Source organism: Ranitomeya imitator, chromosome 10, assembly GCF_032444005.1.
Source record: "Ranitomeya imitator isolate aRanImi1 chromosome 10, aRanImi1.pri, whole genome shotgun sequence".
Taxonomy (NCBI): Eukaryota; Metazoa; Chordata; class Amphibia; order Anura; family Dendrobatidae; genus Ranitomeya; species Ranitomeya imitator.
The window spans coordinates 150,609,282-150,635,093 of NC_091291.1; the positions used below are offsets into that span (position 1 = coordinate 150,609,282).

The 25,812-nt window shown below is 51.0% G+C and overlaps 1 protein-coding gene across 1 annotated transcript in view; it reads right to left on the reverse strand.

Moving 5' to 3' along the window:
* JAM3 (junctional adhesion molecule 3) overlaps positions 1-25,812 on the reverse strand; it is a 116,242-nt gene that overhangs the window by 27,525 nt on the left and 62,905 nt on the right. The window contains exons 2-4 of the mRNA XM_069742614.1: positions 12,784-12,849; positions 8,167-8,280; positions 7,846-7,998 (exon numbers count right to left, since the gene is read on the reverse strand). Of these exons, the coding sequence (XP_069598715.1) occupies positions 7,846-7,998; positions 8,167-8,280; positions 12,784-12,849 (333 nt within the window). The remainder of the gene's footprint in view (positions 1-7,845; positions 7,999-8,166; positions 8,281-12,783; positions 12,850-25,812) is intronic.

Below are 25,812 nucleotides of genomic sequence, written 5' to 3' on the forward strand. Positions count from 1 at the left end.
TCGGGGTGATTACACTGTATGTGATAGGAGTGATTACACTGTATATATGTGAATGGGGTGATTACATGGTATACACTGTATGTGATAGGAGTGATTACACTGTATATATGTGATCGGGGTGATTACACTGTATATATGTGATCAGTGATGGGGGTGATTACACTGTATATATGTGATTGGAGTGATTACACAGTATATATGTGATCGGGGTGATTACACTGTATATATGTGAACGGTGATAGGGGTGATTACACTGTATATATGTGATTGGAGTGATTACACAGTATATATGTGATTGGAGTGATTACACAGTATATATGTGATCAGTTGTCACGATTCACACCGTGACCGTCACCCCTACGTCACGGGTCGGGGTGACTTTAGGCCAACAGACGGCTATCACATGTGCAGGGGGGCTTATCTTAGTTATCCCTCCACTCCACAATGTGATGAAAACACACACAAGGCTATTGACCTCTTAGTTTACAGCAGGGGCATATTTTAGGTATCCCACTGCTCTTCAATATACCACAAACTGCAGGGATTTATGTATATCCCGCTTACAGTTCCACTTAAGACTTGCAGCTCTCTGGCGCCCCCCTTACTCTCAGGTCATATTAGGTACTGCACCCAGGGTAATTAGTCGCCAGAAAGGCTGCCTGCTATGTACTGGCTATTGGGCACGCTGCAGTGATGTGATAAACTACTCCCACTCAGGCAGGAACAATAATTATCAACGCCGCAGTCGCTACAACAACACCCAAAGGCCGGCACACGGTATTGCTGCCACCAGCTTCGATTAAACGGATCCGAAGCTAACCCAAAACAGTAGCGTAATTCCCTTCAGGAGACAGGGTATGTTTTAGAACAGGAAAACGACTCTAGTATATTAAATATTATACTCTGTAAATGATTTTCAGGCAGTGTTTATAAACGGTCATATAAAGATGTTACAATAAGAGACAATTGAAAATATGTACAAGGTAATTATAAAATAAAGGGACTAAATAAGAAAAGGTACAACTCACACAAACCCAGCATTCATCTCATATTAACATTGGCATTCTAATGAGATCAAATATGTCATATGTTTAGTAAACTAGAAGAGCACAGCTGACCGCACCACTGCTGCAGCTGACTGCATCCGCTTCAGGCCAATTAACCACAGCTGGCCCACAGATCTTGGGTGCTCCAGCCAGAGAAATAGATATCGTAGATGTATGAAAAAGAAAACGGCAGCACTCACCGATCTTCTTTGCAGGTTCCTTTATTAGTTAAAAATCTTCACGGCACGGGGGTGTATATACAAGAGAATGTGGGAGCAGAACGACGGCCGTTTCGCGCCGGTCTGGCGCTTCAACGGGTTCTGCTCCCACATTCTCTTGTATATATACCCCCGTGCCGTGAAGATTTTTAACTGATAAAGGAACCTGCAAAGAAGATCGGTGAGTGCTGCCATTTTCTATGTTATATGTGTGATGCGTCATTACAGAGAAATCCCTACTTTTTTACCTGATGGAGTTAGAAGCTCATGTTTACAGCGGTTAACAGATCCGTCGCTGGACATAAAGAATATGTGTTTTCCTTTTTTCTAGCCTAACTCATTTGCCCAATATCTTATCATATTGGAACAAAGGACTGTCATGGATTTCTGGAAACTTCTATTTAGAATTGAGAGTCCTCAGTGGTTGATACCTTTTAATGGCTAACTGAAAAGATGGTAAATTGCAAGCTTTCGAGACTACATACGTCTCTTCATCAGAAACTTCTAGACAGTTCTGCAAGAGGGAGATTTGAGCCTAGTCGTAAATACCTTTCGGCAATAAAACCCTCTTCCCCCATACATTCCAACACAAAGAGACAAAGAGAGCCACAGAGAGAAGGGGGAGTTTAGCCCCCAGCATGAGCTGAAGGACAAAGCTACACCATCATATTATATTTCATACAATATCGTGACATCAGTGATAGGGGTGATTACACTGTATATATGTGATCGGTGATAGGGGTGATTACAAATATATACAGTACACACCAAAAGTTTGGACACCTTCTCATTTAAAGATTTTTCTGTGTTTTCATGACTATGAAAATTGTATATTCACACTGAAGGCATCAAAACTATGAATTAACACATGTGGAATTATATACTTAACAAAAAAGTGTGAAACAACCAAAAATGTGTCTTATATTCTAGGTTCTTCAAAGTAGACACCTTTTGCTTTGATGACTGCTTTGCACACTCTTGGCATTCTCTTGATGAGCTTCAAGAGGTAGTCACCGGGAATGGTCTTCCAACAATCTTGAAGGAGTTCCCAGAGATGCTTAGCACTTGTTGGCCCTTTTGCCTTCACTCTGCGGTCCAGCTCACCCCAAACCATCTCGATTGGATTCAGGTCTGGTGACTGTGGAGGCCAGGTCATCTGGTGTAGCCCCCATCACTCTACTTCTTGGTCAAATAGCCCTTACACAGCCTGGAGGGGTGTTTGGGGTCATTGTCCTGTTGAAAAATAAATGATGGTCCAACTAAACGCAAACCGGATAGACTAGCATGCCGCTGCAGGATGCTGCGGTAGCCATGCTGGTTCAGTATGCCTTCAATTTTGAATAAATCCCCAACAGTGTCACCAGCAAAGCACCCCCACACCATCACACCTCCTCCTCCATGCTTCACGGTGGGAACCAAGCATGTTGAGTCCATTCGTTCACCTTTTCTGCGTCGCACAAAGACACGGTGGTTGGAACCAAAGATCTCAAATTTGGACTCATCAGACCAAAGAACAGATTTCCACTGGTCTAATGTCCATTCCTCGTGTTCTTTAGCCCAAACAAGTCTCTTCTGCTTATTGCCTGTCCTTAGCAGGGGTTTCCTAGCAGCTATTTTACCATGAAGGCCTGCTGCACAAGGTCTCCTCTTAACAGTTGTTGTAGAGATGTGTCTGCTGCTAGAACTCTGTGTGGCATTGACCTGGTCTCTAATCTGAGCTGCTGTTAATCTGCAATTTCTGAGGCTGGCAACTCGGACAAACTTATCCTCAGAAGCAGAGGTGACTCTTGGTCTTCCTTCCCTGGGGCGGTCCTCATGTGAGCCAGTTTCTTTGTAGCGCTTGATGGTTTTTACCACTGCACTTGGCGACACTTTCAAAGTTTTCCCAATTTTTCAGACTGACCTTCATTTCTTAAAGTAATGATGGCCACTCGTTTTTCTTTACTTAGAATTTGTATTATGGCAAGAAAAAAGCAGCTAACAGTCTATTCAGTAGGACTATCAGCTGTGTATCCACCAGACTTCTGCACAACACAACTGTTCAGTTTTTGTATTTCCACAAAAATTTAAAATAACCAATAACTCTCGTCCAACTTCACAATTGTGTTCCACTTGTTGTTGATTCTTCACCAAAAATTCATATTTGGTATCTTCATGTTTGAAGCATGATATGTGGGAAAAGGCTGAAAAGTTCCAGGGGGCCGAATACTTTCGCAAGGCACTGTATATTTGTTCATTATCTAATACTGTAAAACTGTGGATTTATGTAATTATATGTATGTATTTATGATTGATTACCACTCCTGTCTCTGTATAACAACCCCCCTTAAATTCATGTTTTAAATTGTGTTGTTTTATCTATTTCACTTAATAAAGATGAGATATTGTTATTGAAATATGTTTGTTTTTGGGTAGTTTAATATCTGCTGGCTTCTGGCCAGGTTACTCAGTTTGGACCGGCGACTTGGTCGGAAGCATAGGCGAAGCGTGCACTACCTGTGGTTGCAGCGGTCGTGGTAGCCCCAGGGCCCCTCGGAAGTCCGACGGCTTCCCCTCTTTTGACCAAGTGGCTGCTAGATCAGATGGAAGCCAGGGGACAGGCCCCTGGGAACTGACGGAAGATGTGGCGGTCTCGTCTATTCTGACCACGTCCACTCAGGTGTTTCAGGTGGCTTTGGAAACGGATAACAGCCTAAAAGCTCTCGAGCAAGCAGCACAGTCTCCCTCAGACTCAGACTTTGAGTGGTTGGTCTGGGACCAAAGACAGCTGTACTGGGTACTGGCCCAGCAAGGTTCACCGAAGGTGTTGCCTAGGGTCCGACAGTAGGCGGTACCCTATCCGTTCAGGGTGGAGTTGTTGTGGATTGCACATGAGATTCCGATGGCCGGACACCTAGGTGTCACCAATACCAAGGCCAAGCTAGCCCATCATTTCTACTGGCCAAGGATGGGGGCTGAACCATAACCCTACTGCCATTCGTGTGACACCTGTCAGAGGGTGGGGAAGGTGGGGCGGCGCTCCAAAGCCCCATTGGTAACTCTGCCCATCAGGAGGGTGGATGTGGATTTGGTTGGCCCGATGGCTAATCCCAGCAGCTTCGGGAAATGCTAGGTACTGACTGTAGTAGACAATACCACCTGGAGGTGGTAGCGTTGTCCATTCGGGCAGACAAGGTGGCCACCACCTTACTGGAGATTATCTCCCGTGTGGAGTTTTCCCCAGGAAATGCACATCAACTGGAAGACCCAGTTCATGTCGCAGCGGACGGGAGTCCCTCTGTAAGAAAATACATGTGCAACATCTGGTGGCCAGCCTGTACCATCCATAGACCAATGGCCTTTGCAATCAATTCAATGACACCCTGAAGATGCTTAAAATGTTGGTTAACTCCCACGGTCGCGACTGAGAGCGATACCTCCCACACCTGCTATGTTCCTACCAAGAGGTTCCACAGGCCTCAATGGGTTTCTCCCCCTTTAAGCTCCTGTACGGACTACCTGTGTGGGGGCCTCTGGCTCTGGTAAAAGAGGTCTGGGAAGGAAACTTAGCCATCCCTGGAGTGTTGGTCATTGAGTATGTCGTGCACTTCCGTGACAAGTTGCAAGCCTTGGCGCAGCTGCTGCACAATAATATAACACAAGCCCAGGCCGTCCAGAAGCTATAATACAACCAGACTGTATGTGAGAGGACCTACCAGGTGGATCAAAAAGTGTGCACCAGCAGCTCAACGCCATAACGTACCTGGTCACCCTGGACCACGCAGGGGGAAGGAGGAAGGCCTTCCACATGAACATGATGAACATGACGATGGCACTTCATGAGTGGGAGGCCTACAACCTCCCGTTTGCAACCTGCCAGGAGAAGGAATGAGGCATATACCCTCCCTGATATGATAGGACGAGTAGGCCATCGAGGATGTTGAGGTTTGTCACCTGCTCTTGTCAGACCAATGGTCACAGCTGTGGGCAACCCTTCACCTCTTCCGGGATTTGTTCAACAACAAGCCCGGGAAGGACAGAGTCGGCAGTCCATCACGTGGACACCAGAGATCACCCCCCAATCCGGTGTTCAGTATATCAGGTCTTACTGGAGGTGCAGCAGCACATGCGCTAGGAGATTGACTAGATGCTGAAGCTGGGGGTCATCAAAACATCCAGCAGTGCTTGGGCTTCTCCTGTAGTCCTTGTACAAAGAAGGACCGCAAAACTTGTTTCTGTGTGGACTACAGGTGGCTTAACGCTGTCACGATCACCGAAGAGTACCCAATGCCGTGCAGTGATGACCTGCTCGATCAGTTGGCTATTGCCAAGTACATAAACATCATGGATCTGAGCCGGGGATATTGGCAGATTTCCCTGACCCACCAGGCACGGGAACGCTCTATCACCCCATTCTGACTGTAGAAGTCCACAGTGAAGGCATTATGCATGAAGATTGCCCCTGCCAATTTAAAGGGGATTGTCAACACGCTGCTCAAGGGACTTGAAGAGTACGCAGCTGCGTACCTGGATGACATTGCCATCTTCAGTCCCATCTGGGAAAATCATCTGGCGCCCCTGACGGACCTCACAAAGAAGAGGCTGCCCTCCGCAGTTGATTGGACAAATGACTGTGACATGGCCTTCCGGGCATTGAAGACCACCCTTTCCAGCTTCCCAATACTACAAGCATTTAACTTTACACAGCCGTTTGTAGTACAGACAGATGGCAATGACTTAGCCAGGTCTACTCTATGAGCCAAGAACACCCCGTTTTGTACCTGGGCTGAAAGCTTCTGCCGAGGCAGGTGGCCCACTCCACGATGAAGACGGAATGCCTGGCAATTGTGTGGGCGCTGCACCGTTTGCAGCTCTACTTGTACGGATGCCAATTCACCATGGAAATGGACAACAACCCCCTCAGCTAGTTACACACCATATACGGAACGAATGAGAGGTTGTTACGCCAGAGCCCTGCACTCTAACAGTGCCACTTCACCATTCGACAATACGGGCTGTGACCATGGTAATGCTGAGTGGTAATCCCGACGAGGGCAGGTTGTGGGCGAGGGAACACCGTAAAGTGCTGTGCCGTAGCACCCTCTAAAAGGGGGGAGGTGCGAAGAATATGGGAGATATAATTTCATGTCAATCATTTGTATCCTATCTTGCATGGGATTATAAAACCTCCTTCAGCGTGCAGCTGTATGAGAACACCTAGCTCAGCAGGGTGGTCAAGCCTCAAAAGGCTGTTTGTGACAGATCTCACACCTTGAGCCAGCCTGCCCAGAGAGCAGGACAAAGGCTTGCTTGCAATACAGAGTCATGCTGGAGCTGCCAAAGAACAGTCTAGAAACATAATTGCATAAGGAGTTATACAGATACCATGCATCCTAGTTGTACATAGTGTTAATTTTTGAGATTTCTGGAATGGACCGAACGCCTCCCAGGGTCTCAATCCGTTTTAACACCCCAGGCAGGGGATATATATATATAGAATGGCTAATAGGAACCAGATAGCAAAGATGTGTTTAGTCTCATCGCTCAGCAGGGGTCTGGCTGGACCCAATGGTGCCTCTCTAGGATCATCCATTAAAGAGTTATGGCTCATTTTTGGTTTTGGAGTTCTGGCTGTCAGAGTGAAGGGGAGAGGATTTAGATTCAGCCTAGAGGGCAGGAGGGTAGTAACATGAGTCTAGTAATTGACACGATCCATCTGCTTATGTCTTTTATTCTACCAAAATTGTATTTGCATATCAGCCATTGTATATGCATAACCATCGTGTGTATAGTGTATTGTCTAGTGGGCCCTTAAGGGTTATATATAATTTAACCTTGGGCTGCTGCTTTATCTCGATCTACATGTCCATTTCTCGGTTTAACTTTCCATGCTACTGGGGCTGGTTTCTGTCCTGAAATAAAACTAGGCTTATATCAAAGAAGGAACTGGTGGCAGTCCTACTGGGCTGACAGTGCTTTGTTTCACTGGTGATAGTGAAAGGGGTCTCTCAGTCTGTCAGGGTTGTGAGCGATTGTGGTGCACCATTGGTGACTGCATGGGCCATATCCTCTCACTTCCTGTGCCTCCCTGGGCCCATGTGGACACAGGGTGTCTTTGTAAAACTGTACCAAGCTGACTTTACGTGTCCCCACGTGATGAGGAACGTCAAGTTGGTGGAAGTGGGGAGACCGCATTACGTGATCCGTTTAACGTAATAGTGGCGTCAAGCAGGGTGGTGATGTGCGGGTTCATCACAGGAGTGATTAAGCTGTACCCTTTCCCCAGTGACGGTGTACCTATGTGATCAGTCAGAGGAGTCATTATGCTGTATCCTTCCCCCAAGGACTCTACATATGCGATCAGTCAGAGGATTGTATGCCCCTGTTGAAGTTGTGAAATGGTTATATAGATAATTAACCAAAGCAATGGGAAAGTGACAATTACTCCAATGATCCGGGTTGACTAACTGCCATCATTTGAACTGTGGTTGTGCCTCCAGAGTCAGACATGTGCAGCAATTCCCTGCAGATTGCAGTGGTCAGACTAGAATAACCCTGATGCGGAAGTCTCGGCCACAACGTGTCTCATGTAGGCTACTCACCTGTGACTGTTAGGTTGATAGAGATTTCTGCAAACCTCTTCGTGTCATCAGCTGCAGCCACTTCACAGCGATATTTCCCATTGTCTGTTCGTGTAGCATTATAAATAACCAGGGAAATCCCATCCTTGATTTCAGCCCGATTTTTCAAATCTCCTAATAAAATAGAAAAATCTTAGTGTTTATGCTGTGAGTGGGGTTAGAATCTCAAGGTGTACATCATCATCATCATTTAATGAGCTAACCCGACCAATCCAGGATGTAACAAGCGAGACCTTGCAAATATGCAAACGTAGAAACAAGCGGAACATTGCACACACAAACCTTGAATCACATCATGAAAATAGACGTAAGATGTGTCGCCGTTCCGAATTTTCTTCCACTCGATGCGTGGATTCTCAGTATATGTTTGTTTGATCTGACATGACAGCTCCACCCCTGGAGAAAGAGAAAGTTATCAGCAGCATGTCTAGGTTTAATCATCATATTTAGCAAGAACTAACCCACCTTTATTGTTAGTGGCTTCTATTATTTTACACCAAATCCCAAGAGAAAAAAAGGATCTCTACCGAAATGGTGCAGGGTGAGTGTACAGACCAAGTGAGAGTAGGTGCAGACCCGTACACAGACCCAGCGAGAGCAGGAGAAGACCTGTACACAGACCCAGCGAGAGCACGAGCAGACCCGTACACAGACCCAGCGAGAGCACGAGCAAACCCGTACACAGACCCAGCGAGAGCAGGAGACCTGTACACAGACGGAGCGAGAGCTGGAGCAGACCCGTACACAGACCGAGCAAGAGCAGCAGCAGACCTGTACACAGACCAAGCGAGAGCAGGAGCAAACCCTTACACAGACCAAGTAAGAGCAGAAGACCCGTACACAGACCGAGCGAGAGCAGGAGCAGACCCAGCGAGAACAGGAGAAGACCCGTACACAGACAGAGTGATGGCAGCAGCAGACCCGTACACAGACCAAGAGAGAAGGAGCAGACCCGTACACAGACCGAGCAAGAGCAGAAGCAGACCAGCACGCAGACTAAGCGAGAGCAGGAGCAGACGTGTACACAGACCGAGCGAGAGCAGGAGCAGACGTGTACACAGACCGAGGGAGAGCAATAGCAGACGTGTACACAGACCGAACGAGAGCAGGAGCAGACCCGTACACAGACCGAGGGAGAGCAGAAGCAGACATGTATACAGACCGAGGGAGAGCAGGAGCAGACATGTATACAGACCGAGGGAGAGCAGGAGCAGACATGTATACAGACCGAGGGAGAGCAGGAGCAGACATGTATACAGACCGAGGGAGAGCAGGAGCAGACGTGTATACAGACCGAGGGAGAGCAGGAGCAGACGTGTATACAGACCGAGGGAGAGCAGGAGCAGACGTGTATACAGACCGAGGGAGAGCAGGAGCAGACGTGTATACAGACCGAGGGAGAGCAGGAGCAGACGTGTATACAGACTGAGGGAGAGCAGGAGCAGACGTGTATACTGACCGAGGGAGAGGAGAAGCAGACCCGTACACAGACCGAGGGAGAGCAGGAGCAGACGTGTATACAGACCGAGGGAGAGCAGGAGCAGACCCGTACACAGACCGAGGGAGAGCAGGAGCAGACGTGTATACAGACCGAGGGAGAGCAGAAGCAGACATGTATACAGACCGAGGGAGAGCAGAAGCAGACCCGTACACAGACCGAGGGAGAGCAGGAGCAGACGTGTATACAGACCGAGGGAGAGCAGGAGCAGACGTGTATACAGACCGAGGGAGAGCAGGAGCAGACGTGTACACAGACCGAGGGAGAGCAGGAGCAGATGTGTATACAGACCGAGGGAGAGCAGGAGCAGACGTGTATACAGACCGAGGGAGAGCAGGAGCAGACGTGTATACAGACCGAGGGAGAGCAGGAGCAGACCCGTACACAGACCGAGGGAGAGCAGGAGCAGACGTGTATACAGACCGAGGGAGAGCAGAAGCAGACATGTATACAGACCGAGGGAGAGCAGGAGCAGACGTGTATACAGACCGAGGGAGAGCAGAAGCAGACATGTATACAGACCGAGGGAGAGCAGGAGCAGACGTGTATACAGACCGAGGGAGAGCAGGAGCAGACATGTATACAGACCGAGGGAGAGCAGGAGCAGACGTGTATACAGACCGAGGGAGAGCAGGAGCAGACGTGTATACAGACCGAGGGAGAGCAGGAGCAGACCCGTACACAGACCGAGGGAGAGCAGGAGCAGACGTGTATACAGACCGAGGGAGAGCAGGAGCAGTCGTGTATACAGACCGAGGGAGAGCAGGAGCAGACGTGTATACAGACCGAGGGAGAGCAGGAGCAGACCCGTACACAGACCGAGGGAGAGCAGGAGCAGACGTGTATACAGACCGAGGGAGAGCAGAAGCAGACCTGTACACAGACCGAGGGAGAGCAGGAGCAGACGTGTATACAGACCGAGGGAGAGCAGAAGCAGACCCGTACACAGACCGAGGGAGAGCAGAAGCAGACGTGTATACTGACCGAGGGAGAGCAGGAGCAGACGTGTATACTGACCGAGGGAGAGCAGAAGCAGACCCGTACACAGACCGAGGGAGAGCAGGAGCAGACGTGTATACAGACCGAGGGAGAGCAGGAGCAGACCCGTACACAGACCGAGGGAGAGCAGAAGCAGACATGTATACAGACCGAGGGAGAGCAGGAGCAGACATGTATACAGACCGAGGGAGAGCAGGAGCAGACATGTATACAGACCGAGGGAGAGCAGGAGCAGACATGTATACAGACCGAGGGAGAGCAGGAGCAGACGTGTATACAGACCGAGGGAGAGCAGGAGCAGACGTGTATACAGACCGAGGGAGAGCAGGAGCAGACGTGTATACAGACCGAGGGAGAGCAGGAGCAGACGTGTATACAGACCGAGGGAGAGCAGGAGCAGACGTGTATACAGACTGAGGGAGAGCAGGAGCAGACGTGTATACTGACCGAGGGAGAGGAGAAGCAGACCCGTACACAGACCGAGGGAGAGCAGGAGCAGACGTGTATACAGACCGAGGGAGAGCAGGAGCAGACCCGTACACAGACCGAGGGAGAGCAGGAGCAGACGTGTATACAGACCGAGGGAGAGCAGAAGCAGACATGTATACAGACCGAGGGAGAGCAGAAGCAGACCCGTACACAGACCGAGGGAGAGCAGGAGCAGACGTGTATACAGACCGAGGGAGAGCAGGAGCAGACGTGTATACAGACCGAGGGAGAGCAGGAGCAGACGTGTACACAGACCGAGGGAGAGCAGGAGCAGACGTGTATACAGACCGAGGGAGAGCAGGAGCAGACGTGTATACAGACCGAGGGAGAGCAGGAGCAGACGTGTATACAGACCGAGGGAGAGCAGGAGCAGACCCGTACACAGACCGAGGGAGAGCAGGAGCAGACGTGTATACAGACCGAGGGAGAGCAGAAGCAGACATGTATACAGACCGAGGGAGAGCAGGAGCAGACGTGTATACAGACCGAGGGAGAGCAGAAGCAGACATGTATACAGACCGAGGGAGAGCAGGAGCAGACGTGTATACAGACCGAGGGAGAGCAGGAGCAGACATGTATACAGACCGAGGGAGAGCAGGAGCAGACGTGTATACAGACCGAGGGAGAGCAGGAGCAGACGTGTATACAGACCGAGGGAGAGCAGGAGCAGACCCGTACACAGACCGAGGGAGAGCAGGAGCAGACGTGTATACAGACCGAGGGAGAGCAGGAGCAGACGTGTATACAGACCGAGGGAGAGCAGGAGCAGACGTGTATACAGACCGAGGGAGAGCAGGAGCAGACCCGTACACAGACCGAGGGAGAGCAGGAGCAGACGTGTATACAGACCGAGGGAGAGCAGAAGCAGACCTGTACACAGACCGAGGGAGAGCAGGAGCAGACGTGTATACAGACCGAGGGAGAGCAGAAGCAGACCCGTACACAGACCGAGGGAGAGCAGAAGCAGACGTGTATACTGACCGAGGGAGAGCAGGAGCAGACGTGTATACTGACCGAGGGAGAGCAGAAGCAGACCCGTACACAGACCGAGGGAGAGCAGGAGCAGACGTGTATACAGACCGAGGGAGAGCAGGAGCAGACGTGTATACTGACCGAGGGAGAGCAGGAGCAGACATGTATACAGACCGAGGGAGAGCAGGAGCAGACGTGTATACAGACCGAGGGAGAGCAGGAGCAGACGTGTATACTGACCGAGGGAGAGCAGGAGCAGACCCGTACACAGACCGAGGGAGAGCAGGAGCAGACGTGTATACAGACCGAGGGAGAGCAGAAGCAGACCCGTACACAGACCGAGGGAGAGCAGGAGCAGACGTGTATACTGACCGAGGGAGAGCAGGAGCAGACGTGTATACTGACCGAGGGAGAGCAGAAGCAGACCCGTACACAGACCGAGGGAGAGCAGGAGCAGACGTGTATACAGACCGAGGGAGAGCAGGAGCAGACGTGTATACAGACCGAGGGAGAGCAGGAGCAGACGTGTATACAGACCGAGGGAGAGCAGAAGCAGACCCGTACACAGACCGAGGGAGAGCAGGAGCAGACGTGTATACTGACCGAGGGAGAGCAGGAGCAGACGTGTATACTGACCGAGGGAGAGCAGAAGCAGACCCGTACACAGACCGAGGGAGAGCAGGAGCAGACGTGTATACTGACCGAGGGAGAGCAGGAGCAGACGTGTATACAGACCGAGGGAGAGCAGGAGCAGACGTGTATACAGACCGAGGGAGAGCAGGAGCAGACGTGTATACTGACCGAGGGAGAGCAGGAGCAGACATGTATACAGACCGAGGGAGAGCAGGAGCAGACCCGTACACAGACTGAATTAGTCTGGTGAGGACACATTTTTAATTCTTGTGGGTTATCTGGCTGCGGTTCAGGAGTTAGATTCTTACTCTGATATTCCTGCACTTCTGGATTTGTGTTAGAGGAATATAAGTCTACTGCCATCACCGTGCAACCTGCAAGTAAAAAAACCACATTAGAAGCTGTTTGAAGTAAACATTTTTTTTACTGTAATCCAATATCTGCATGGAAGCATAAAATGTGAACAAGGAACTCAGACTGTCCTCAAATTATTATTATTTTTATGTAGCACCATTAATTCCATGGTGCTGTACATGAGAATCAAATCGGCTGATACAACCTTCCTTCTGAAAACATAACAGAAAATGAAAATCTCTATGGCAAGGCGGTCTACATAGCTGGGCTGTAGAAGGTTGGGGTCACCGGCCTACTGGGGTTTTATAAACTCAGCTGAATGCCATCCCGATGCTATAGCCCCAGGACTCCTGAAGATGCTGGAGATCGGCCAAATATGATAATGTGGACTATATATCCTCACTAATATGAAATGTTGTCTGATGACATGAAGGCACATCATCAATAAAGGACTACAGTGTAGTACATCCAATCACGCAGTCAGGCCAATGACAGAAGACAGGCAGCCTTAAGGGTATGTGCACACATTGCGGATTTCATTGCGGATTTTTCTGCGCGGATTCTACAGAATCCGCAGATAAAGTGACCTGCGGATTTTGTGCAGATTTTGTGCGGGTTTCGCCTGCTTTTTCACACCTGCTGATTTCTATAATGGAATAGGTGTAAAACACTGCGTTTCTGTGCGGAATTTTCCGCAGCATGTGCACAGCGGATTTGGTTATCCATAGGTTTACATGGTACTGTACACCGCATGGAAAACTGCTGCAGATCCGCAACGTGTGCACAGACCCTTAACTCTGTCCACTTTGTTGGAGAGAATAATACTGTTTTAACCACTGATCTTACCACCCAATTAGGGTCCAAAATGTAAATTTGTTCCAGTTCAGAAACATTATACGCTAACAGTTTAAAGGGAACCTGTCAGCAGGATATTGCTAAGTAAATACAGGCATTGTCGTGTTGCCACTTTTACAAGGATTAAAATGATACCTGGGGTGAAGAAATCCATCTTGTGGTTCTTGTGTAATCAGTGTTAGAAGTTGTGTGTTAATGAGATTCTTGTGCTCCGTGGCAGTGTGTAGGCAGAGTCTTATCTTCCTGCTCTAAGCCACAGAAACCAAGGAAATATCTGCACGCAGCCCCGCTCACAGGTCGCCCCGAAGCATGTCTGTGCTTCGGGGCTGATAAAACCCTGCAACCTCTCCCTGGCCCCGGAAAAAACCCTGCGACCTCTTCCTTGCCCTGGGATAAAACCCTGCGACCTCTCCCTGGCCCCGGGATAAAACCTTGCAACCTCTCCCTGGCCCCGAAAAAAACCCTGCGACCTCTCCCTGGCCCCGGAAAAAAAACCTGCGACCTCTCCCTGGCCCCGGGATAAAACCCTGCAACCACTCCCTGGCCCCGGGATAAAACCTTGCAACCTCTCCCTGGCCCCGGGATAAAACCTTGCAACCTCTCCCTGGCCCCGGGATAAAACCTTGCAACCTCTCCCTGGCCCCGGGAAAAAACCCTGCGATCTCTCCCTGGCCCCGGAAAAAAACCTTGCGACCTCTCCCTGGCCCTGGGATAAAACCCTGCAACCTCTCCCTGGCCCCGGAAAAAAACCCTGCAACCTCTCCCTGGCCCCGGAAAAAAACCCTGCGACCTCTCCCTGGCCCCGGAAAAAACCCTGCAACCTCTCCCTGGCCCCGGAAAAAAACCCTGCGACCTCTCCCTGGCCCCGGGATAAAACCCTGCGACCTCTCCCTGACCCCGGAAAAAAACCCTACAACCTCTCCCTGGCCCCAGAAAAAAAAACCCTGCGACCTCTCCCTGGCCCCAGAAAAAAACTCTGCGACCTCTCCCTGGCCCCCGGATAAAACCCTGCAACCTCTCCCTGGCCCCGGAAAAAAAACCTGCAACCTCTCCCTGGCCCCCGAATAAAAGCTTGCAACCTCTCCCTAGGTCCTGGGATAAAACCCTGCAACCTCTCTCTGGCCCCTGTGATGAAACCCTGCGACCTTTTCCTGGCCCCGGGATAAAAACCTGCGACCTCTCCCTAGCCCCCGAATAAAAGCTTGCAACCTCTCCCTAGGTCCTGGGATAAAACCCTGCAACCTCTCTCTGGCCCCTGTGATGAAACCCTGCGACCTTTTCCTGGCCCCGGGATAAAAACCTGCGACCTCTCCCTGGCCCCTGGGATAAAAGCCTGCGACCTCTCCCTAGCCCCCGAATAAAAGCTTGCAACCTCTCCCTAGGTCCTGTGATAAAACCCTGCGACCTCTCCCTGGCCCCGGTATAAAACCCTGCGACCTCTCCCTGGCCCCGGGATAAAAACCTGCGACCTCTCCCTGGCCCCTGTGATGAAACCCTGCGACCTTTTCCTGGCCCCGGTATAAAACCCTGCGACCTCTCCCTAGCCCCCGAATAAAAGCTTGAAACCTCCCTAGGCCCTGGGATGAAACCTTGAGACCTCTCCCTGGCCCCGAGATAAAACCCTGCGACAGAACGCATTACAGGACGCTGGAGATAAGCCCCTGATGCCGGTGGGCTTAGCTCAGATACGATTATTGGGGTGACAGATTCCCTTTAAACTGTCGGAAAGGATAATACAGCCATTGTGACCTGGAATTTCAATGTAAATGCAGCATCCTCATCAGAACGATGAAATCGATTTAGTAATGAATACAATTTGTATTGTGAAATCTCATGAAATCTGCTTCAAGAGTCATGTCACTGTTGCTTGATGCCGCTATGGGCTTCAGCAGGACAAAGACTTGGATTTTATGAGGTGGCCATATATCACAAGGACGGGCTAGCTGAGGCTGCTTTCACACCAGTTTTTTGCCGTCAGGCACAATCCATCGAATTTTGAAAAAAACGGATCCGGCAAAAGTTGCCGCCGGATCTGTTTTTTCTCAGACTTGTATTAGCAACGGATTTCCTCACATTTCATCCGTTTTTCGCCGAATCCGTTGAAAATTCATTTTCCGGTGGCCGGAGAAAACGGACATAACGAACTGATGTGTGACCTAACCACAAAGTAGAACCATAAGAAACATGTGATACACAAGAAAATAACCTTGGAACAAAGCTTTGTCCTTCCTTCCTTCCTTCCTGTCTGGATGACATAAGTTTACTCTAATAAAAGCTATGTTCCAGACATGACTGCAGTTTAAGTTTGTAAAAGAGGAAGAAAAAAAAAGGAAGAAAAAAAAAGGGAAAAACACCTTCCATTCTGAAACATATAGGCAATATACTACACTGCAGCATTAAACTGGAAAATAAATCCTCATGTTGCCCAGAGAAAATAGATCTACTAAATAAGAATGGAAAAAGCAAAGCAAAAACTGGCAGCAGGCAAAATAGCCCCTAGGTGTAAAACCATGCACTTGTAAAGCTCAGGCCCTTAAACTTTCAGGACGTCCCTAATCACATATCCAACTACTGTTACGGCAATCACCTAGTTTTCTCCACTTACTATTGCCTGAATGCTTTCTGCAACTAATCTGCACCACAAAGTTTGATATAACCCATCTATCCTCCGCTGTAGTGTACGATATAACCCATCTATCCTCCGCTGTAGTGTACGATATAACCCATCTATCCTCCGCTGTAGTGTACGATATAACCTATCCTCCGCTGTAGTGTACGATATAACCCATCTATCCTCCGCTGTAGTGTACGATATAACCCATCTATCCTCCGCTGTAGTGTACGATATAACCCATCTATCCTCCGCTGTAGTGTACGATATAACCCATCTATCCTCCGCTGTAGTGTACGATATAACCCATCTATCCTCCGCTGTAGTGTACGATATAACCCATCTATCCTCCGCTGTAGTGTACGATATAACCCATCTATCCTCCGCTGTAGTGTACGATATAACCCATCTATCCTCCGCTGTAGTGAACGATATAACCCATCTATCCTCCGCTGTAGTGTACGATATAACCCATCTATCCTCCGCTGTAGTGTACGATATAACCCATCTATCCTCCGCTGTAGTGTACGATATAACCCATCTATCCTCCGCTGTAGTGTACGATATAACCCATCTATCCTCCGCTGTAGTGTACGATATAACCCATCTATCCTCCGCTGTAGTGTACGATATAACCCATCTATCCTCCGCTGTAGTGTACGATATAACCCATCTATCCTCCGCTGTAGTGAACGATATAACCCATCTATCCTCCGCTGTAGTGTACGATATAACCCATCTATCCTCCGCTGTAGTGTACGATATAACCCATCTATCCTCCGCTGTAGTGTACGATATAACCCATCTATCCTCCGCTGTAGTGTACGATATAACCCATCTATCCTCCGCTGTAGTGTACGATATAACCCATCTATCCTCCGCTGTAGTGTACGATATAACCCATCTATCCTCCGCTGTAGTATACGATATAACCCATCTATCCTCCGCTGTAGTATACGATATAACCCATCTATCCTCCGCTGTAGTGTACGATATAACCCATCTATCCTCCGCTGTAGTGTACGATATAACCCATCTATCCTCCGCTGTAGTGAACGATATAACCCATCTATCCTCCGCTGTAGTGTACGATATAACCCATCTATCCTCCGCTGTAGTGTACGATATACACCATCTATCCTCCGCTGTAGTGTACGATATAACCCATCTATCCTCCGCTGTAGTGTACGATATAACCCATCTATCCTCCGCTGTAGTGTACGATATAACCTATCTATCCTCCCCTGTAGTGTATGATATAACCCATCTGTGATGAGGGAACAGCCGCCATCTTGGACGGGCATACTAACAGAGATTGGCGTGACACCATTTTGTCTCCTGGTCACAGGTCTGCAGAGAGGAGTGCTCCTGGCCCCCACCTTTTCTAATGAATAAAGTTCCTATTAGTATGGTAATGGGAATGAGCACAGTGTGGCAGGCAGATAGCATTTCAAAGCCTGAGTGAGGAAGCCACACCAGCAGGGGACATGGAGGTGCTTGGGGGCTTAATTAAAGCACGCATGTCCAGTGGCCACAGGATACATATCTATTATGGCCGTCCAGTCGAACCGTCTCCAACATGGAATTGTGAATTATGGACGCATCGTCCGAGGTACCGGCTCATAAAAAATATTCCCCTCGCCCTAAAGAAATTGCGCATCTAACAGTGTGACTCCCATGTCCGTGGGAGGTCTGAAACCCGAGATATAGAGATCAGCCTCCCACAGGGACCGAATGGGTCCAGGTTTGATCCCTGTACGACCGGCAGAACAAACCACAGGCGCTGGTACTGCCGTGTACTGATCCGATCTTCCTGAGAGAAGTTATCCCATTTATTAGATATTGGAATAAATCTTGCAGGGTTGCAGAGGGGTGGAGATTGCTAAGCCCACCCAGCTACAGGGGGAGGGTCACAGCAGGGTTAAGAGCTGGGACACTGGGAGAGTCAGACTCACACAGAAGATGATGACTAACTGAGGAACTACGAAAGAGGGCAGGCCAGTCAGAGGGGGCAAGCTCACGCTTTCTGGGGCTGCCCAGCAACTAAGTTGTCTACCTGTGGAGCGCAGAGCCCCCTGGCTTCCACAAGCGACCTTCAACCTGGTAAACTGACCTCCAGCTTTATACCTTTAAGCCTTGTATTATTATTGTTATATTGTACTCTGACTGTAACTCTTGATATATTTTGATTGTATATTTCTTGTAATTACCTAGTGCGCCCTTAAGGCAATTAAATCATAAATTAATTTTGGGCTGATCCTTTTACTCTGATTGCGAATCTTAGAATACCCAGCGTGGGTAACAGGACAGTCTCCTCGGCGGCCATTTGCTCTATGTGCAGTTCCCTTACTGACCTGAGAGACAAAGGGGGCGCCAGAGAGCTGTGCCTGTGTAGTGACATCACGAATTGGTGACGTGGGAGGAAGGGGTAATCCTTCACATTGGTGTCAGAAGTGGGATCAGAGTAATAGTGTGCTTGGGACCCCTACTCCCAGACACTAAAGACTACCAGTGGTAACTTTCACTGCTGGGGTCTTAAGGTCAGCCCAGCACTAGACGGTCAGAGTATAGATACAATAAGTTGTGTGCAAGGTTAGGGTTACAGCTGTGTCAGTAACCAGAGGTTCCAAAGATGGCGGAGGGCACCAGGAGTGCAGTGAGGGCGCAGGCCAGTGCTATGGTCGATGAGGACGTGGTGGTGGACGGTACTGTTCAAGGCGAGGGGGAGCTCAGCCCAGACTCCCCAAGGAGCCAGCCACCCGTGCTTAGTCCGGCAAGGGACTACCCACCACCTACCCGCCCCAGCCTGTCCACATCAGAGGCCCTTGTTGCAGCGGCAGTGGCACGTCTCGAGGCGGGTAATTAAGACGCCTATATGAGACTCATGGCAGCTGCAGAGAAAGCAGCGGAGGCCGAGCGTGCAGAACGCCGTGAAGCAGCGGAGCGAGCAGAGAAAACGGCAGAGCGAGAGCGTGCAGAATGCCGTGAAGCCGCGGGGCGGGCAGAGAAAGCTGCAGAGCGGGTAGTAGAGCAAGCAGCGGCAGAGAGAGCAGCGGCGCGCCAGCACCGACTGGAGATGGCTCAACACGGGCTCCCGATGGACGCCCCAGCACCACCAGAGTCCAGGGCTTCCAAAGTCCGGGCCGAGGACTTCCCTCTGCTTGAGAAGGATGGAGACCTGGATTCCTTCTTGCTGGCCTTTGAAAGGACCTGCCTTCAACACCATCTGGCCCTGGCTCAGTGGGCAAGATACCTGACCCCCCGTTTGAGGGGTAAGTCCCTGGAAGTTTTGGGGGACTTACCTGCCGGGGCGGAGCAGGACTACAGCAGCATCAAGCGGGCCCTGAGCCAGCACTACAACCTCACCCCGGAGTCCTACCGCAAGTTCCAGAGCCTGCAGCGGGGCCCAAAGGACACCTGGACCGACCACATGCGGGCGTTGCTGAGAGCTGCAGAGCACTGGACCTCGGGTCTAGCGCTCACCACCCGCCAGGAGGTCCAGGAACTGTTCGTCATGGAGCAGTTCTTGTGGAACTGCCCAGAGGACCTCCGGCAGTTCCTCCATGACCGGAAACTGAAGGGGGCTTCTGCTACAGCCGCCCTGGCAGACGAGTATGCCAATAACAGGGCGCCTGAGCCAAAGAAGCCTGCCAGCAGCTCCTGGAGAGTGGGTAAGCCTAATCCTGCCCCTGTTTCCCCAGGCCCCAAAGCGCAAGGGGTGTACCCCCCTGCTGCCCTTTCCAGGCCAGGCGCAGAACCCAGACGTTGTCATCACTGCAACCAGCTGGGACACTTCAAGGCTGTATGTCCCCAGCGTCTTAAGGCCCCATCTCTGTCTCCGAAACCGTCCACTGTTTTATGTGTGGGAGGGGGTGGTGGGAGGTCCCTGGACAATTACCAACCTGTCACTATCAGCCGCTCAGCAGTCATGGGACTGCGGGACACAGGCGCTGAACGAACCCTAGTACGTCCTGAGGTGGTGTCCACTCAAGACTTGGTACCGGGGAAAACCCTTTCCGTCTCCGGAATTGGAGGTGTGGAGCTGGCGCTGCCTGTCGCCAAGGTGTTTTTGGACTGGGGCGCCAGGAGGGGAGTGCAGGAGGTGGGAGTAACGTCAAATATTCCTGCTAATGTATTACTTGGGACCGATTTGGGGCGGCTAGTGTCTCAGTATGTGGCCACTGAACCCCCAAGTTCGGCTCCCCAAGAATGTCATGACTCGACTGTGAATGTTGATGTGTTGAATGTGCCTCCAACAGTGGAGGAGGGAGTGAAACCTGAGGGTACTTCATACACTGACACCACACACACAGGGCTCACGGGGAGGACAGGTGAGGAGACTGTAGGGGAGAGCTCAGAGGTGGAGGGAGGGGCTGCTATGGGCAGTGTAGGGCCCCTAAGTGAATCCAGCCTGCTGAGTCTAGGACCCCTGCAGGAAGAGGAACAGGCAATGGGGGAGGGGGCGTTCCAGGAGAGGAGCCACCAGGTAAGACCCCAGGGCAGGAGTTCCCCACACCCGGGATGTCAGGAGGGCAGGGAAGTCTGCCTGACCCAGTGACTTGGTCAGGAGTCAGGGGGAAGCAGGCGCTACCCGTGGGCACAGCGGTCGTGGCCGTTGTCACCAGGAGTGGGAGGGCCGGAGCCCAAGGAGCCTTGCAGAGGTCCGACGGCTTCCCCCTCTCTGACCAAGTAGCGGCCGAGTCAGACAGCGGCCAGGAGACAGATCCCGGGGAGCTGACAGCGGATGTGGCAGTGTCGTCCATTCTTGCCACATCGAGTCAGGGATTTCAGGCAGCGTTGGAAGCTGACGCTAGCCTGAAAGCTCTCAAGGAGCAGGCGGCACAGCCTCCCGATGAGTCAGACCGCGAGCGGGTAGTCTGGGACCAGGGACGGCTGTACCGGGTAACGGTCCAGCAGGGTTCACCGGAGGCGTAGCCCAGGGACCGACAGTTAGTGGTACCCTATCCGCTCAGAGAGAGAGATGAGGGGGCAGAGACAGCCTCGGAGAGAGAGGAGGAGGCAGAGACTGCCTCAGGAAAAGAGCAAAGGAGGCAGAGACAGCCTCAGAGAAAGACAGAGGAGGAGGCAGAGACAGCCTCAGAAAGAGAGAGGAGGCAGAGACAGCCTCAGAAAGAGAGAGGAGGCAGAGACAGCCTCAGAAAGAGAGAGGAGGCAGAGACAGCCTCAGAAAGAGAGAGGAGGCAGAGACAGCCTCAGAGAGAGGAGGAGGCAGAGACAGCCTCAGAGAAAGACAGGAGGAGGCGGAGACAGCCTCAGAAAGAGAGAGGAGGCAGAGACAGCCTCAGAGAGAGAGAGGAGGGGTCAGAGACAGCCTCAGAGAGACAGAGGAGGAGGCAGAGACTGCCTGAGAGAGAGAAGGAGGAGGGGGCAGAGACAGCCTCAGAGAGAGATGAGGGGGCAGAGACCGCCTCGGAGAGAGGAGGGGGCAGAGACAACCTCGGAGAGAGAGGAGGAGGCAAGGACAGCCTCAGAGGGAGAGGAGGGGGCAGAAACAGCCTCAGAGAGAGAGGAGGGGGCAGACAGCCTCAGAGGGAGAGGAGGGGGCAGAAACAGCCTCAGAGAGACAGAGGAGGAGGCAGAGACTGCCTCAGGGAAAGAGCGAAGGGGGCAGAGACAGCCTCAGAGAGAGAGAGAGGAGGAGGCAGAGAAAGCCTCAGAGAGAGGAGGAGGCAGAGACAGCCTCAGAGAGAGAGAGGAGGAGGCAGAGACAGCCTCAGAGAAAGACAGGAGGAGGCGGAGACAGCCTCAGAAAGAGAGAGGAGGCAGAGACAGCCTCAGAGAGAGAGAAGAGGGGTCAGAGACAGCCTCAGAGAGAGACAGAGGAGGAGGCAGAGACAGCCTCAGAAAGAGAGGGGAGGAGGCAGAGACAGCCTCAGAGAAGGAGGAGGGGGCAGAGACAGCCTCAGAAAGAGAGGAGGGGGCAGAAACAGCCTCAGAGAGAGAGGAGGGGGCAGAGAGCCTCAGAGGGAGAGGAGGGGGCAGAAACAGCCTCAGAGAGACAGAGGAGGAGGCAGAGACTGCCTCAGGGAAAGAGCAAAGGCGGCAGAGACAGCCTCAGAGAGAGACAGAGGAGGAGGCAGAGACAGCCTCAGAAAGAGAGAGGAGGCAGAGACAGCCTCAGAGAGAGAGGCGGAGACAGCCTCAGAGAGAGGAGGAGGCAGAGACAGCCTCAGAGAAAGACAGGAAGAGGTGGAGACAGCCTCAGAAAGAGAGAGGAGGAGGCAGAGACAGCCTCAGAGAGAGAGAGGAGGGGTCAGAGACAGCCTCAGAGAGAGACAGAGGAGGAGGCAGAGACTGCCTCAGAGAGAGAGAGGAGGAGGCAGAGAGCCTCAGAGAGAGACAGGGGAGGAGGCAGAGACAGCCTCAGAAAGAGAGGGGAGGAGGCAGAGACTGCCTCAGAGAGAGAAGGAGGAGGGGGCAGAGACAGCCTCAGAGAGAGACAGAGGAGGAGGCAGAGACAGCCTCAGAAAGAGAGGGGAGGAGGCAGAGACAGCCTCAGAGAGAGAAGGAGGGGGCAGAGACAACCTCAGAGAGAGACAGAGGAGGAGGCAGAGACAGCCTCAGAAAGAGAGGGGAGGAGGCAGAGACAGCCTCAGAGAGAAAAGGAGGGGGCAGAGACAGCCTCAGAGAGAGAGGAGGGGGCAGAGACAGCCTCAGAGAGAGAGGAGGGGGCAGAGACAGCCTCAGAGAGAGACAGGAGGCAGAGACAGCCTCAGAAAGAGAGGGGAGGAGGCAGAGACCGCTTCAGAGAGGAGGAGGGGGCAGAGACAGCCTCAGAGAGAGAGAGGAGGGGGCAGAGACAGCCTCAGAGAGAGACAGAGGAGGAGGCAGAGACAACCTCAGAGAGAGACAGGAGGCAGATACAGCCTCAGAAAGAGAGGGGAGGAGGCTGAGACAGCCTCAGAGAGAGAAGGAGGAGGGGGCAGAGACAGCCTCAGAGAGAGACAGAGGAGGGGGCAGAGACTGCCTCAGAGAAAGAGGAGGGGGCAGAGACAGCCTCAGAGAGAGAGGAGGCAGAGACAGGCTCGGAGAGAGAGGAAGCGACCATGGTAATACTGATGGGTTGTCCCGGCAAGAAGGTGTGGAAGGGCACATGGGGGAACACAGGAATGTGATACCCCCTAGCGCCCTCTAAAGCAGGGATGGGGGAACAGCCGCCATCTTGGACGGGCATACTAACAGAGATTGGCGTGACTCCATTTTGTCTCCTGGTCACAGGTCTGCAGAGAGGAGTGCTCCTGGCCCCCACCTTTTCTAATGGATAAAGTTTCTATTAGTATGGTAATGATCTGAGCACAGTGTGGCAGGCAGATAGCATTTCAAAGCCTGAGTGAGGAAGCCACACCAGCAGGGGACATGGAGGTGCTTGGGGGCTTAATTAAAGCACGCATGTCAAGTGGCCACAGGATACACATCTATTATGTGTTGTGAATTCCGCTCTTGGGCTCCCTCTGGTGGTTGTAAGTGGCACTTTTGCGAGTTCTGCTCTTGGGCTCCCTCCGGTGGTTTTAAGTGGAATGGCTGCTCCTTGGATTTAGCAGTCTGCAGCTGCTTCCACTGATTGTCTTTCTGCTCGGCTATTTATGCCTGGCTCTTTCCTTCAGCCAGTGCCACTTGTCCATGGTTCCTGGTTGGATTCACATCTCTCTTGGATTTCCCTGATATCCTGACCAGTTCAGCAAAGATAAGTCCTTGCTTTGCTCTTTTCTGTCCACATGTTGTGGACTTATTCATTCTGTGCATTCTATGTTTTGTCCAGCTTGTCAGTATGGATTACTTCAGTTAAGCTGGAAGCTCTGGGAAGCAGATTTACCCTCCACACCTTTAGCCAGGTGTGGAGATTTTTGTAAACTCTGTGTGGATGTTTGTAGTTTTTAATACTGACCGCACAGTATTCTATCCTGTCCTATCTATCTAGCTAGACTGGCCTCCTGTGCTACATCCTGGTTTCATTCTGTGTATGTCTTTTCCCTCTCCATTCACAGTCATTACTTGTGGGGGGCTATCTATCCTTTGGGGATTTTCTCTGAGGCAAGATAGTTTTCCTGTTTCTATCTTTAGGGGTAGTTAGTTCTCAGGCTGTGACGAGGTGCCTAGGGAGTGACAGGAGCATCCCACGGCTACTTCTAGTGTTGAGCTAAGGGACTGCGGTTAGTACAGGTACCACCTCCTTCAGAGCTCGTCCCATGTTGCTCCTAAACCACCAGTTCATAACAATTATGGCCGTCCAGTCGAACCGTCTCCAACATGATATCGTGAATTATGGACGCATCGTCCGAGGTACCGGCTCATAAAAAATATTCCCCTCGCCCTAAAGAAATTGCGCATCTAACAGTGCGACTCCCGTGTCCGTGGGAGGTCTGAAACCCGAGATATAGAGATCAGCCTCCCACAGGGACCGAATGGGTCCAGGTTTGATCCCTGTACGACCGGAAGAACAAACCACAGGCGCTGGTACTGCCCGTGTACTGATCCGATCATCCTGAGAGAAGTTATCCCATTTATTAGATATTGGAATAAATCTTGCAGGGTTGCAGAGGGGTGGAGATTGCTAAGCCCACCTAGCTACAGGGGGAGGGTCACAGCAGGGTTAAGAGCTGGGACACTGGGAGAGTCAGACTCACACAGAAGATGACTAACTGAGGAACTACGAAAGAGGGCAGGCCAGTCAGAGGGGGCAAGCTCACGCTTTCTGGGGCTGCCCAGCAACTAAGTTGTCTACCTGTGGAGCGCAGAGCCCCCTGGCTTCCACAAGCGACCTTCAACCTGGTAAATTGAACTCCAGCTTTTATTATTATTTTATTTTATTATTATTATTGTTATATTGTACTCTGACTGTAACTCTTGATATATTTTAATTGTATATTTCTTGTAATTACCTAGTGCGCCCTTAAGGCAATTAAATCATAAATTTTGGGCTGATCCTTTTACTCTGATTGCGAATCTTAGAATACCCAGCGTGGGTAACAGGACTGTTATGGCTGGTAATTCAGTACCACAATGGACATAGAGGTCAGTGCACATACAGTGACCTGGCAATAACCCAAAAAATAAGAACGAGCTCTGAGACGTGGGAACTCTGTTGACCGCAATCCCTAATCCTCTCCAACACAACTAGAGGCAGCCGTGGATTGCGCCTAACGCTACCTATGCAACTCGGCACGGCCTGAGAAACTAGCTAGCCTGAAGATGGAAAATAAGCCTACCTTGCCTCAGAGAAATACCCCAAAGGAAAAGGCAGCCCCCACATATAATGACTGTGAGTTAAGATGAATAGACAAACGTAGAGATGAAATAGATTTAGCAAAGTGAGGCCCAACTTCCTGAACAGAGCGAGGATAGAAAAGGCAACTTTGCGGTCAACACAAAACCCTACAAAATCCACGCAAAGGGGGCAAAAAGACCCTCCGTACGGAACTAACGGCACGGAGGTACACCCTCTGCGTCCCAGAGCTTCCAGCTAGCAGAAAAAACAAATTGACAAGCTGGAATAGAA